This window comes from Narcine bancroftii, chromosome 2, assembly GCF_036971445.1.
Source record: "Narcine bancroftii isolate sNarBan1 chromosome 2, sNarBan1.hap1, whole genome shotgun sequence".
Taxonomy (NCBI): Eukaryota; Metazoa; Chordata; class Chondrichthyes; order Torpediniformes; family Narcinidae; genus Narcine; species Narcine bancroftii.
In genome coordinates, this window is record NC_091470.1 from 84,851,051 (window position 1) to 84,867,260 (window position 16,210).

Genomic DNA, 16,210 nt, shown 5'->3' on the forward strand with positions numbered 1-16,210 from the left:
AGCAGGAATAGAATCATACTTTCACTACAGACAATTCAGCAGGACTAGAATCATACTTTCATTGTAGACAATTCCGCAGGACTAGAATCATACTTTCACTGCAGACAATTCAGCAGGACTAGAATCATACTTTCATTGTAGACAATTCAGCAGGACTAGAATAATACTTTCACTGTAGACAATTCAGCAGGACTAGAATCATATTTTCACTGCAGACAATTCAGCAGGACTAGAATCATACTTTCATTGTAGACAATTCAGCAGGACTAGAATCATACTTTCACTGCAGACAATTCAGCAGGACTAGAATCATACTTTCCTTGTAGACAATTCTGCAGGACTAGAATCATACTTTCACTGTAGACAATTCAGCAGGACTAGAATCATACTTTCACTGCAGACAATTCAGAAGGACTAGAATCTTACTTTCACTGTAGACAATTCAGCAGGACTAGAATCATACTTTCACTGTAGACAATTCAGCAGGACAAGAATCATACTTTCATTGTAGACAATTCAGCAGGACTAGAATCATACTTTCATTGTAGACAATTCAGAAGGACTAGAATCTTACTTTCACTGTAGACAATTCAGCAGGACTAGAATCATACTTTCACTGTAGACAATTCAGAAGGACTAGAATCTTACTTTCACTGTAGACAATTCAGCAGGACTAGAATCATACTTTCACTGTAGACAATTCAGCAGGACTAGAATCATACTTTCACTGCAGACAATTCATCAGGACTAGAATCATACTTTCCTTGTAGACAATTCTGCAGGACTAGAATCATACTTTCACTGTAGACAATTCAGCAGGACTAGAATCATACTTTCACTGCAGACAATTCAGAAGGACTAGAATCTTACTTTCACTGTAGACAATTCAGCAGGACTAGAATCATACTTTCACTGTAGACAATTCAGCAGGACTAGAATCATACTTTCACTGCAGACAATTCATCAGGACTAGAATCATACTTTCCTTGTAGACAATTCTGCAGGACTAGAATCATACTTTCACTGTAGACAATTCAGCAGGACTAGAATCATACTTTCACTGCAGACAATTCAGAAGGACTAGAATCTTACTTTCACTGTAGACAATTCAGCAGGACTAGAATCATACTTTCACTGTAGACAATTCAGCAGGACTAGAATCATACTTTCATTGTAGACAATTCAGCAGGACTAGAATCATACTTTCACTGCAGACAATTCAGTAGGATTAGAATCATACTTTCACTGCAGACAATTCAGCAGGACTAGAATCATACTTTCATTGTAGACAATTCAGCAGGACTAGAATCATACTTTCATTGTCGACAATTCAGCAGGACTAGAATCATACTTTCACTGCAGACAATTCAGCAGGACTAGAATTATACTTTCACTGCAGACAATTCAGTAGGACTAGAATCATACTTTCATTGTCGACAATTCAGCAGGACTAGAATCATACTTTCACTGCAGACAATTCAGCAGGACTAGAATCATACTTTCATTGTAGACAATTCAGCAGGACTAGAATCATACTTTCATTGTCCACAATTCAGTAGGACTAGAATCATACTTTCACTGCAGACAATTCAGCAGGACTAGAATCATACTTTCACTGTATACAATTCAACAGGACTTGAATCATACTTTCACTGCAGACAATTCAGCAGGACTAGAATCATACTTTCATTGTAGACAATTCAGCAGGACTAGAATCATACTTTCACTGCAGACAATTCAGTAGGATTAGAATCATACTTTCACTGCAGACAATTCAGCAGGACTAGAATCATACTTTCATTGTAGACAATTCAGCAGGACTAGAATCATACTTTCATTGTCGACAATTCAGCAGGACTAGAATCATACTTTCACTGCAGACAATTCAGCAGGACTAGAATTATACTTTCACTGCAGACAATTCACTAGGACTAGAATCATACTTTCATTGTCGACAATTCAGCAGGACTAGAATCATACTTTCACTGCAGACAATTCAGCAGGACTAGAATCATACTTTCATTGTAGACAATTCAGCAGGACTAGAATCATACTTTCATTGTCCACAATTCAGTAGGATTAGAATCATACTTTCACTGCAGACAATTCAGCAGGACTAGAATCATACTTTCACTGTATACAATTCAACAGGACTAGAATCATACTTTCACTGCAGACAATTCAGCAGGACTAGAATTATACTTTCACTGCAGACAATTCAGCAGGACTAGAATCATACTTTCACTGCAGACAATTCAGCAGGTTAGAATCATACTTTCACTGTATACAATTCAACAGGACTAGAATCATACTTTCACTGCAGACAATTCAGCCGGACTAGAATTATACTTTCACTGCAGACAATTCAGCAGGACTAGAATCATACTTTCACTGCAGACAATTCAGCAGGACTAGAATCATACTTTCACTGTATACAATTCAACAGGACTAGAATCATACTTTCACTGTATAGAATTCAACAGGACTAGAATCATACTTTGCACTGCAGACAGTTCAGCAGGACTAGAATCATACTTTCACTGTAGACAATTCCACAGGACTAGAATCATACTTTCACTGTAGACAATTCAGCAGGACTAGAATCATACTTACACTGTAGACAATTCAGCAGGACTAGAATCATACTTTCACTGTAGACAATTCAACAGGACTAGAATCATACTTTCACTGCAGACAATTCAGCAGGACTAGAATCATACTTTCACTGCAGACAATTCAGCAGGACTAGAATCATACTTTCATTGTAGACAATTCATCAGGACTAGAATCATACTTTCACTGTAGACAATTGAGCAGGACTAGAATCATACTTTCACTGTAGACTATTCTGCAGGACTAGAATCATACTTTCACTGCAGACAATTCAGCAGGACTAGAATTATACTTTCACTACAGACAATTCAGCAGGACTAGAATCATACTTTCACTGTAGACAATTCAGCAGGGCTAGTATCATCCTTTCACTGCAGACAATTAAGCAGGACTAGAATCATACTTTCACTGCAGACAATTCAGCAGGACTAGAATCATACTTTCACTACAGACAATTCAGCAGGACTAGAATCATACTTTCACTGTAGACAATTCAGCAGGGCTAGTATCATCCTTTCACTGCAGACAATTAAGCAGGACTAGAATCATACTTTCACTGCAGACAATTCATCAGGACTAGAATCATACTTTCACTGTAGACAATTCAGCAGGACTAGAATCATACTTTCACTGCAGACAATTCAGCAGGACTAGAATCATACTTTCACTGCAGACAATTCAACAGGACTAGAATCATACTTTCATTGTAGATAATTCAGTAGGACTAGAATCATACTTTCACTACAGACAATTCAGCAGGACTAGAATCATACTTTCATTGTAGATAATTCAGCAGGACTAGAATCATACTTTCATTGTAGACAATTCAGCAGGACTAGAATAATACTTTCACTGTAGACAATTCAGCAGGACTAGAATCATACTTTCACTGTAGACAATTCAGCAGGACTAGAATCATATTTTCACTGCAGACAATTCAGCAGGACTAGAATCATACTTTCACTGCAGACAATTCAGCAGGACTAGAATCATACTTTCACAGCAGACAATTCAGCAGGACTAGAATCATACTTTCATTGTAGACAATTCAGCAAGACTAGAATCATACTTTCACTGTAGACAATTCAGCAGGACTAGAATCATACTTTCACTGTAGACAATTCAGCAGGACTAGAATCACACTTTCACTGTGGACAATTCAACAGGACTAGAATCATACTTTCAATGTAGACAATTCAACAGGACTAGAATCATACTTTCACTGTAGACAATTCAGCAGGACTAGAATCATACTTTCACAGCAGACAATTCAGCAGGACTAGAATCATACTTTCATTGTAGACAATTCAGCAGGACTAGAATCATAATTTCACAGCAGACAATTCAGCAGGACTAGAATCATACTTTCACTGCAGACAATTCAGCAGGACTAGAATCATACTTTCATTGTAGACAATTCAGCAGGACTAGAATCATACTTTCACTGTAGACAATTCAGCAGGACTAGAATCATACTTTCACAGCAGACAATTCATCAGGACTAGAATCATACTTTCATTGTAGACAATTCAGCAGGACTAGAATCATACTTTCACTGTAGACAATTCAGCAGGACTAGAATCATACTTTCACAGCAGACAATTCATCAGGACTAGAATCATACTTTCATTGTAGACAATTCAGCAGGACTAGAATCATACTTTCACTGTAGACAATTCAGCAGGACTAGAATCATACTTTCACTGCAGACAATTCAGCAGGACTAGAATCATACTTTCACAGCAGACAATTCAACAGGACTAGAATCATACTTTCACAGCAGACAATTCAGCAGGACTAGAGTCATACTTTCACTGTAGACAATTTAGCAGGACTAGAATCATACTTTCATTGTAGACAATTCAGCAGGACTAGAATCATACTTTCACTGTAGACAATTCAGCAGGACTAGAATCATACTTTCACAGCAGACAATTCATCAGGACTAGAATCATACTTTCACTGCAGACAATTCAGCAGGACTAGAATCATACTTTCACTGTAGACAATTCAGCAGGACTAGAATCATACTTTCACTGCAGACAATTCAGCAGGACTAGAATCATACTTTCACAGCAGACAATTCAACAGGACTAGAATCATACTTTCACAGCAGACAATTCAGCAGGACTAGAATCATACTTTCACTGTAGACAATTCAGCAGGACTAGAATCATACTTTCACTGTAGACAATTCAACAGGACTAGAATCATACTTTCACAGCAGACAATTCAGCAGGACTAGAATCATACTTTCACTGCAGACAGTTCAACAGGACTAGAATCACACTTTCACTGTAGACAATTCAACAGGACTAGAATCATACTTTCACTGCAGACAGTTCAACAGGACTAGAATCATACTTTCACTGTAGACAATTCAACAGGACTAGAATCATACTTTCACTGCAGACAATTCAGCAGGACTAGAATCATACTTTCACTGCAGACAATTCAACAGGACTAGAATCATACTTTCACTGTAGACAATTCAGCAGGACTAGAATCATACTTTCACTGTAGACAATTCAGCAGGACTAGAATCATACTTTCACTGTAGACAATTCAGCAGGACTAGAATCACACTTTCACTGTAGACAATTCAACAGGACTAGAATCATACTTTCACTGTAGACAATTCAACAGGACTAGAATCATACTTTCACTGCAGACAGTTCAACAGGACTAGAATCATACTTTCACTGTAGACAATTCAACAGGACTAGAATCATACTTTCACTGCAGACAATTCAGCAGGACTAGAATCATACTTTCACTGCAGACAATTCAACAGGACTAGAATCATACTTTCACTGTAGACAATTCAACAGGACTAGAATCATACATTCACTGCAGACAATTCAGCAGGATTAGAATCATACTTTCACTGTAGACAGTTCAACTGGACTAGAATCATACTTTCACTGTAGACAATTCAACAGGACTAGAATCATACTTTCACTGTAGACAATTCAACAGGACTAGAATCATACTTTCACTGTAGACAATTCAACAGGACTAGAATCATACTTTCACTGTAGACAATTCAACAGGACTAGAATCATCCTTTCACTGTAGACAATTTAGCAGGACTAGAATCATACTTTCATAGCAGACAATTCAGCAGGACTAGAATCATACTTTCACAGCCGACAATTCAGCAGGATTAGAATCATACTTTCACTGTAGACAATTCAACAGGACTAGAATCATACTTTCACTGTAGACAATTCAACAGGACTAGAATCATACTTTCACTGTAGACAATTCAACAGGACTAGAATCATACTTTCAATGTAGACAATTCAACAGGACTAGAATCATACTTTCACTGTAGACAATTCAACAGGACTAGAATCATACTTTCACTGTAGACAATTCAACAGGACTAGAATCATACTTTCACTGTAGACAATTTAGCAGGACTAGAATCATACTTTCCTTGTAGACAATTCAGCAGGACTAGAATCATACTTTCACTGCAGACAATTCAACAGGACTAGAATCATACTTTCACTGAAGACAATTCAACAGGACTAGAATCATACTTTCACTGCAGACAATTCAGTAGGACTAGAATCATACTTTCACAGCAGACAATTCAGCAGACTAGAATCATACTTTCACTGTAGACAATTCATCAGGACTAGAATCATACTTTCACTGTAGACAATTCAGCAGGACTAGAATCATACTTTCACTGCAGACAATTCAACAGGACTAGAATCATACTTTCACTGCAGACAATTCAGCAGGACTAGAATCATACTTTCACTGCAGACAATTCAACAGGACTAGATTCATACTTTCACTGTAGACAATTCAACAGGACTAGAATCATACTTTCACTGTAGACAATTCAGCAGGACTAGAATCATACTTTCACTGCAGACAATTCAACAGGACTAGAATCATACTTTCACTGCAGACAATTCAGCAGGACTAGAATCATACTTTCACTGTAGACAATTCAGCAGGACTAGAATCATACTTTCACTGTAGACAATTCAGCAGGACTAGAATCATACTTTCACTGTAGACAATTCAGCAGGACTAGAATCATACTTTCACTGTAGACAATTCAACAGGACTAGAATCATACTTTCACTGTAGACAATTCAGCAGGACTAGAATCATACTTTCACTGCAGACAATTCAACAGGACTAGAATCATACTTTCACTGCAGACAATTCAGCAGGACTAGAATCATACTTTCACTGCAGACAATTCAACAGGACTAGAATCATACTTTCACTGTAGACAATTCAGCAGGACTAGAATCATACTTTCACTGCAGACAATTCAGCAGGACTAGAATCATACTTTCACTGCAGACAATTCAGCAGGACTAGAATCATACTTTCACTGTAGACAATTCAGCAGGACTAGAATCATACTTTCACTGTAGACAATTCAGCAGGACTAGAATCATACTTTCACTGTAGACAATTCAGCAGGACTAGAATCATACTTTCACTGTAGACAATTCAGCAGGACTAGAATCATACTTTCACTGTAGACAATTCAACAGGACTAGAATCATACTTTCACAGCAGACAATTTAGCAGACTAGAATCATACTTTCACTGTAGACAATTCAGCAGGACTAGAATCATACTTTCACTGTAGACAATTCAGCAGGACTAGAATCATACTTTCACTGCAGACAATTCAACAGGACTAGAATCATACTTTCACTGCAGACAATTCAGCAGGACTGGAATCATACTTTCACTGCAGACAATTCAACAGGACTAGAATCATACTTTCACTGTAGACAATTCAACAGGACTAGAATCATACTTTCACTGTAGACAATTCAGCAGGACTAGAATCATACTTTCACTGCAGACAATTCAACAGGACTAGAATCATACTTTCGATTTTAGTGAACTTCAGTCTGTGTGACTAAGTTCAAACTTGTTATCTTTCTAGATGTCTTACTACCCAGTATTTATGGACAATAAATCTGATGTTCAGGTATAAGAAGTTTTAATTTTTGCCTAAGGCTGTTTTATAAAATGTGACTAATTTTGTAATACTGGGTCTGAAAATATCTTCAGCTTTTGTTCAGATAAAAAATAACTACACTTTTGAAGTCGTGACATATCTGTTACATGAGTAAACATAAGACCATTGGATAACACTTAATTTCAACACTTTTTCAGACTATAAATATCATTAGTTCATTATTTATTTGATTGGAAAGAATTTAACATAGTTAATTTCTATGATCAGTTTATTAGCATCAAAACAGTGTTAGATATAACATTTTGACTATTGAAAATCATTAAAGCTTAATATTAGTGATTTTGTACCCCAAGTCAAGTGGTTGAAGTGGTGAAGTAACCAAGGGAGAAATTTCTAAGATATTGATGCCAGGAGTTTTAGCTTTTAACTTATCTTTTTTGACTTGGATAAAAGTAAGTGGATCAAGAAATTATAGATGAATGGGCTAATAACTAAATGCTATAATTAACTTTATTAACTGTGCCCCTATTGTGTTAGTACATCCTTAAAAACCTTTGTTATTCTAGTTTGAAGCAATTATGGTAGCACATACTTAATGAAGCTTATCTTGCTGCTTAATTTAATGCATTATATGGTGCCAGATGTGATTATATGCATCAATTCCAGTGCAACATGTTTCCATAGAAACTGAATCTGTGAGGATGTTGCTGTGGAAGACTGAAATGTGCAGTTGCAGCTCTCCAAAATGGAAGGCTTGGGCAACTGTTTAACATTTGTTTGTACATTGAATGGTTAACGTATCAGCAGTACTCCTTCCACAGCCAACCACAATGTAGTTGAGTTAATAGGAATGCTGTCATTGTATATATTTTGCAAAGGAAGTAGGTTGTAAAGATATGCTGTTGAATAAGCATTCGACTGGTGTATTTTTGATGATTTTCAATGAAGTGCAAATCTTATGCATGAAATTGTACAACGTTTAAATTCTCAATCTGTTTAGCAGTCTTTTAAATTTTACTGATGTTTTTGATTAAAAACAGGAAATGGGACGACACGATGATCTCTGGTCCTTGTTTTATATGTTGGTGGAGTTTGTCATTGGGCAGCTGCCATGGAGGAAGATAAAGGACAAGGTATTTTTAAAATAATGTCAAAATGCAAATCTTAAGCAGACTACAATGCTGGGCTAATAAAGTTTCCATTTTGTTAATTGACTACGTGATCCTCACAGTAATTAAAAGAAACATGCCATGGGGACGGAGAATTGTGAACAATTGTATGGGATCTTTTACACAGGGTCTGAATCTTTACTGTTGTGACTTTTGTCATAAGAGACAAATGTTATTAATTTGGTGTATTTAAATATTTAGAAGGGTTATATTGGTTAAATCCTCCAGAAACATCAAAAGGAGCACAAGCTGGTATTTGTATCTGCAAGCTGTTTTTATGTAATCCTTTAGTAATTCTGAGATTCAGAATTTAAAATATAAACAATTAAGAGTATTCTTGACAGATGTGTCATCACAAGTCTCAAACTAGATCATTCAATCAAAATAGTTGGATTCTGCAGATTGCGCAACCTGGGTGCACTCTCAACCTTGGCTGAATTTGCTCAAGAGTAAAGGCATTAAAGACCCTGGTCTGTTCATCCTTTCATGATAAGTATACCCTTGCATTTTTAGTCTTGTGTGCAGAAACTCCAGTGATATGACAACCAAAATTAGAGTGTTATACAACATCGTGCCTAACTTTGGTTCAAAACAAGTTTGGATTCATCTTTTTCCTCTTTTATCCTTTGTGACCAGTTTCTTCTTTCCATCCCCTCTAAACATCTTTCATAAATGTTATCAATGCTAAATGATATGCCTCATTTTTAGATTCCTCTTCTGTGGGGAATAGATTTCCTACTATTTACTCTGTCATTGTTTCTCATAATTTTGTATTGCTCTATCAGATTCCTCTTCTACTCCAAGAACCCAGTCTCCCCTTGTCGCTAAAATGCTCCATCCCAGGCAGCTGGTGAATCTCCTCTGCACTCTCTAGTACAATCTCAGCTTTCATATAATGTGACAACCAGAACAATATACAGTGCTTCGGCTATGTCCCAAATAATGTTTTGTGAAGTTATATCACATATTCCTGCCCCTGTATTCTATGCCCTGGTTAATAAAGGTAAGTATCACCTATATTGTTTTCACCATCTTGATCCACTGATGTTACCATCATTATGGATCCTTGAGGACTGAGGACAACCTCTTTTTCGATGATCCTGAGACCCCAACTATGATATACTACCTTTGTTAATCCTCTCAAAATGCATTACCTTCTAGTTATTTAATTAAATTCTTTATACCATTGCTCCAGCCATCTTGACAATGGATCAATATTATCCTATCAGCTTAAACTATTCTCACTCTCCCATCACCAATTTTCATGTCATCTTTAATTATATAATAATTCCTGTTCAAATTGTTTATGTAAAAAATAAAAAATATTGCCTGGTAGCAATATGCATGTTGAAAGTGTTGTGAAGAACATTGAGAAAAGGTGGTAAAGAAGTTTCTGCAAGATCATTGAGCTAAAAGCAAAGTAAAAAGTCATAATTAGCTTGATAACATTTATAAAGAAAATACTTCAAGATTCCAATTACCATTGTAATGTTGGAACATGACAATCTCAGAGCAAGGGCTTACAAACGGTGTTACGAGTCCAGAGGACCTCAAAACCCAGCAGCAATAGAAATTCACCAAGACAAATGATTATTTAAACAAAAGTTGCTTTTAATTTTCTTTAAACTTAAAAACAGAATCAAACTTTAATTTATTACTATTAACTTAACCCCCTTCTCTAATTCTAAACGCACTTGTATGTAATGTGTATATGTTCAGGAAAGTTCTTTCATTCACAGTCCAATTTCACTTCTCACTCCTGCAAGTTCACTGGTATCAGGCAATTCTTATAATGTCCACAGAATGTAACATTTATGAATTTTCACCAGGCTCTAGTGCTTTAAGGTAAATAGTTACCACTTCGGAAGGTTCTCGTTGGTTTCAGAGAGAGAAATTTGTTTCTCATTGGATACACACAAACTGATTTCCTCCAACCAGTCACTTCATTGTCTTGCCGAAAAAACTTGTCCCATCATGGGTTTTCCAAATGATAACCTCTTCTTCCAGGACACAACAGAGTTCCTCTTGTTTCCCTTATCTCAGGAGAAACACACGAGCCACTCATAAGGACTACAAAGGTTTTCAATAGGCTGAACTCAGAACTCACAACTGTCTTCAAAATGGGGTTGTAACAAGGATGCCAGCTTGTCATGTTGCAACCTCCAAAAGCCACTGCAGAACTCAGTCTCTCTAAAAGAGAAATCCTGTTTGGTCTTTTTTTCTCTTTCTCTCTCTGCTTGCAAAATCACATGACCCCTCTTATAATAGCAAACTGCAACCAGACAGATTGCTGGCACCGGAATCAGTTTCTGTTGCTTTAAAGAGAGTAGTCCATTTACTTCACAGCATCAGTCCAATTAACACCTACTTGTAAAGCATCCAAAGTTTCTGTCAAGTCACTGCGGATGGGAAGTCTCTACTTATGGATAGCTCTGCATTTCAAATGAGATATCTTTTGTGAAATGATAATGTCTGTTTGTGAAGTGACCTACACACTAAACCCCCACAATCTATCTCTTTTAAAGACATTAAAAGAAATATATAATATAAAATATTAAGCTAGGAGGGGTTGTGTGCTCTGAAGAGGGGGTCAGGAAGCTCCAGTGTGATTTGGATGAATTGGGGGACTGGGCAGATACATGGCAAATGCACTACAATGTGAATAAATGTAAAGTTATCCACTTTGGTAATACAAACCGGAGGGCAGATTACTATTTGAATGGCAATAGATTGGGAGATGGGGAAGTGCAGAGAGACCTCTGGGTTCTTGTGCACCAGTCACTGAAGGCGAGCATGCAGGTACAGCAGGCGGTTAAAAAGGCAAATGGTATGTTGGCCTTCATATCAAGAGGGTGTGAGTATAGCAATAAGGATACCTTACTGCAGCTGTACAGGGCCTTGGTGAGACCACACCTGGAGTATTGTGTGCAGGTTTGGTCGCCTTATCTGAGGAAGGATGTTCTTGCAATGGAGGGAGTGCAAAGGCGATTTACCTGGCTGATACCTGGAAAGGCAAGAATAACTTATGAGGAAAAATTGCGCAATTTGGGATTGTATTTGCTGGAGTTTAGAAGATTGAGAGGGGATCTCATAGAGACATATAAAATTCTGGCAGGACTGGACAGAATGGATGCGGAAGGGATGTTTCCAATAGTGGGGGAGTCCAGAACCTGGGACCATGGTTCGAGGATAAGAGGCAAACCATTTAGAACTGAGATGAGGAGGAATTTCTTTACCCAGAGGGAGGTGAATCTGTGGAATTCATTGCCACAGAGAGCAGTAGAGGCAGGTTCATTGAATATATTTAAGAGGGAATTAGATATATTTCTTCAGTATAAGGGAATTAGGGGTTACGGAGAGAAGGCGGGGACGGGTACTGAACTTTAAGATCAGCCATGATCTCATTGAATGGAGGAGCAGGCTCGAAGGGCCGAATGACTTACTCCTGCTCCTATCTTCTATGTTTCTATAATATAACCTGTAACAAGTGTTTATGATTTTTTTAAAAACTTGGTTGGTGATAAATATCAAGCAAGGCATTTAGAAGCAATGACTTCAGAAAATGCTATAGGATACGCAAAAGGAATTTTGTTTATTGTTTTAAAGAATATTTCTCCAGTATAGTTTGTGTTCAGTGCTAGCATCAGAAGGATTAATATGGACGACCTGAGTCTCCAGTCTCTTGACCCAGATCTGAAACTCTGTACATAATATGTGTGGCCACTAAAATAGATGTTTTTGTGAAAATAAACTAAATATAAAAAGCCATAAAAAAAGATTGTAAAGGGAAGGATTGACAGTTTTATTACTTGATTGTATGTTATGAAGTAAATTACAACTACAGTTAAACTGATTATCCGAAATGGTCAGGACCAGGCCTATTTCAGATAAACAGTTTTTCGTAGAACTGGTCATTTTTTAAAACAAAACTCAGTAGCAATAGCAAATATCTTGTAATAATGTTTAAACAACAATTAATAAGGAAAGACTTTTGAAGCATTAAAATAAGGTTTAATACTCACCAAAAAAAAATGCTGTCCACTGCCGATCACTGAAATGAATCCACTTTTGTTTGGAGCCTGAAGTTCCCATTCCTGCCCAGAAGCTTGAGGTCCACACGGGTGCCAGAAGCCTGATCTCCCCAGCCATCTCAGCTCTGAAACAATTTTGGATAAATGAGGATTTCTGATTTGCTTTGGATATCCTCATTTATCCGAAATTTTTTTAAAAATTCAGTTAATTGAGGATTTCAAAGAATCTGATTTTGGATAATTAGTCCTAAATTAATAGGCTTAAGTTAAATCTGTTGACCTTGGTGTTGCTTATTAGATCATGTATGGTCTAAGTACATCATTCTTATTCTGTTTGGATTATAGGAACAAGTGGGCCTAATAAAAGAAAAGTATGATCACCGCCTTATGTTGAAGCACCTCCCACAAGAGTTTGCTTTATTTCTGGAACACGTTCTCTGTTTAGAGTATTTCACAAAACCAGATTATCAGGTAAATATGATGAGAGGGTCATGTGCAGATAAATAATGGTAGATTTTGCAAAAAACATCATCCACTTCACCAACTCAAAGATGCTTGTAAGAGTGGCTTGACTTCTGGCATTTATTTTCATTGCACAGTGAAGATCCTTCCTTTCTCCTAAGCTTGACTGAAATTAAGAACTGAACAGTGTTTCCTTTGTAATCGTTAAGTATACTTTTGTTATTTTTTTATCACTGACTAATTGAGATACGGTGCATGCCTTGCTTGATTGTTGTAGCTCTTTTCATGATATTGTGCATCATTGGCTGGCCCACACTTGATCTTGTGCATTGTATTCACCCCCTGCAGGGTGCGTACAATGGGGAACATCTCCCAGTGTCCTAAAGGCCCAGCTACTGTAGGTTTTTTGTCAGGTCAGAGTGGGTTGCAAGGGACTACCATAGGAGGAGAAACTAAGCCTGTGGAATGTTCTCAGGGCTGCCTGATGACTGTTGGAGTAAGAAGCCCTCTTCCACTTTTCATTAATGTCTGAGATAATCGGAAATGTGCAAAAGTAATTGGAAGAAATGCTAAATAATTTTAAAACTTTATTAGGGTTGTGTGATGTAAATTCACTTCAAACATATTTGATGTACAAAATTTGAAGCATCACTGATAATTAAAATTAAATAAAAACACAGCCTTCACTTACCTTTTAGTAAAGTATGGCGATTCCACTGGAATGGAATGATGCCAGGTGAGTCTCAGAAGAGCAGGTCCGATGTGCACAGGTCCTCCCTTGCATTGTGCGGAGTTGAAAATCCAGAATGTGCTCCCACGTGCACTGCAGCGAGCTGGGGGATTCGAAAGAATGTGGAGGCCAATTGTCATTTGCCCCACATTGTAGGAAGGCATTCAATCTAAGTATCTTGTGTTTTTCACCTGTCTTCATCAGGCCTTGTCCAAACCTCATGAGAATACTGTATAAGCATCCAGGGATTGCAAGTGAACTTAACCTAATGTGGGACAATTTGGATATTTCTTTGCTTGTATCATGTTCTTTGTTTGCTTTTGAAAGTTTTAAGCATCCCTTTAATTCAACTTCGATAGGAGAGCCCTGTTTTTGTTTGTTTTTGTGGTGGTAAGTACACTTATCCTTTTATCCATCATCTCTTTTGACTTAGTTTTTAAATTAAAAAAAATTTTTTCACACTATGAACCATATTAATCAAAATACACGCAAACATTTCCCTCTTGAATATACACAGTGGCATTTTCTCCCCTTTTTCCCCCCTCCCTTCCCTCTCTCCTTCCCACCCCCCTCCCTACTGACTAAATGTTCAACCTATACAATACAATAAACCCATTAAACAATGTCATCACACAATGAAAATAAACAAGAAAATTGTGTCATCTACTTTTACCCACTGGATCAAGTAGTTTTGTCTTATCATTTTAGGGGGTGGAGATCCGAGGCAAGGCCTCTCTGTTATGTTCCATGTACGGTTCCCAAATTTGTTCAAATAATGTAACTTTATTTTTTTAATTATATGCAATTTTTTCCAATTGAATACATTTATTCATTTCTATGTACCATTGCTGTACTCTCAGGCTCTCTTTTGATTTCCAAGTTGACATTATACATTTTTTTGTTACAGCTAAGGCTATCATAATAAATTTTTATTAAATTTTCATTGGCATCACTTCACTTTTATTTGCGTTGATGTTATACCCCAATATTTCTCCATATTCCTTCAATTTCTTATGTCGTTTTTTATTGATATTTCTGGTTCTGTTAAGTATACTATGATGTCATCTGCAAATAGACTGATTTTATATTCCTTCTTTATTTTTATCCCTTTTATTTTATTTTCTGTTCTTATCAGTTCTGCCAAGGGTTCTATTGCTAAAGTGAACAGTGAGGGAGATAGTGGACATCCCTGCCTAGTTGACCTACTTAATTTAAATTGGTTCAATATATATCCATTTACTGTCACCTTCACCAATGGTCTCTTATATAATGCTTTAATCCAATTAATATATATTTCTGGTAGGTTGAATCTTTGTAATACTTTGAATAAATAATTCCATTCTACCCTGTCAAAGGCTTTCTCTGCGTCTAAAGCAACAGTCACTGTTGGTATCTTATTTCCTTGTACTGCATGGATTAAGTTAATGAACACAGACATTGTTCGTTGTTCGTCCTTTCTTAATAAATCCAGTTTGATCTAGTTTAACTATTTTTGGTACCAGTCGGCCAATCTGTTTGCTAATAGTTTCGCTATTATCTTATAATCTGAATTAAGTAGTGATATTGGTCTATACGGTGCTGGTGTTAGTGGATCTTTCCCCATCTTTGGTATTACTGTAATTATTGCTGTTCTACATGAATCTGGCAAGTTTTGTGTTCTATCTGGTTCGTTACTTCCGGGAGAGGAGGAATTAATAACTCTTTAAATGTTTTATCGAATTCTATTGGGAGTCATTCCTCTCCAGGCATTTTATTGTTCGCTAGCTTTTTTAATATATCCTGTATTTCCTCTATTTCAAATGGTTTTATCAATTTGTTTTGCTCCTCTTGCAATTTCGGTAGTTCAATTTTAGCTAAAGACTCATCTGTTTTGTCTTCTTTCCCTTTGTTCTCAGTTCGGTATAATTGTTCATAGAATTCCTTAAAGTTTTCATTGATCTCTGTTGGGTTAAATGTAATTTGTTTGTCCTTTTTCCTTGATGCCAGTACAGTTCTTTTAGCTTGTTCTGTTTTAAGTTGCCAGGCTAGTATTTTGTGCGTTTTTTATCCTAGTTCGTAATACTTCTGCTTTATTCGTTGCTAGTTCTTTTTCTGTACTTACTATTTCCCTTTCCAACTGTTCTATTTCTCGATTGTAGTCCTTTTTCATCTTAGTTACATAACTTATTATCTGCCCTCTAATGAAGGCTTTCATTGCATCCCATAATATAAATTTGTTTTTCACTGATTCCGT

General features: G+C 36.8%; 1 protein-coding gene across 11 annotated transcripts in view; it reads left to right on the forward strand.

Moving 5' to 3' along the window:
- LOC138753854 (tau-tubulin kinase 2-like) overlaps positions 1–16,210 on the forward strand; it is a 250,204-nt gene that overhangs the window by 161,612 nt on the left and 72,382 nt on the right. For all 11 annotated transcript variants that reach the window (XM_069917342.1, XM_069917349.1, XM_069917348.1 and 8 more), the window contains 2 exons: positions 8,626–8,718; positions 13,131–13,256. In XM_069917342.1, coding sequence (XP_069773443.1) covers positions 8,626–8,718; positions 13,131–13,256 — 219 coding nt within the window. The remainder of the gene's footprint in view (positions 1–8,625; positions 8,719–13,130; positions 13,257–16,210) is intronic.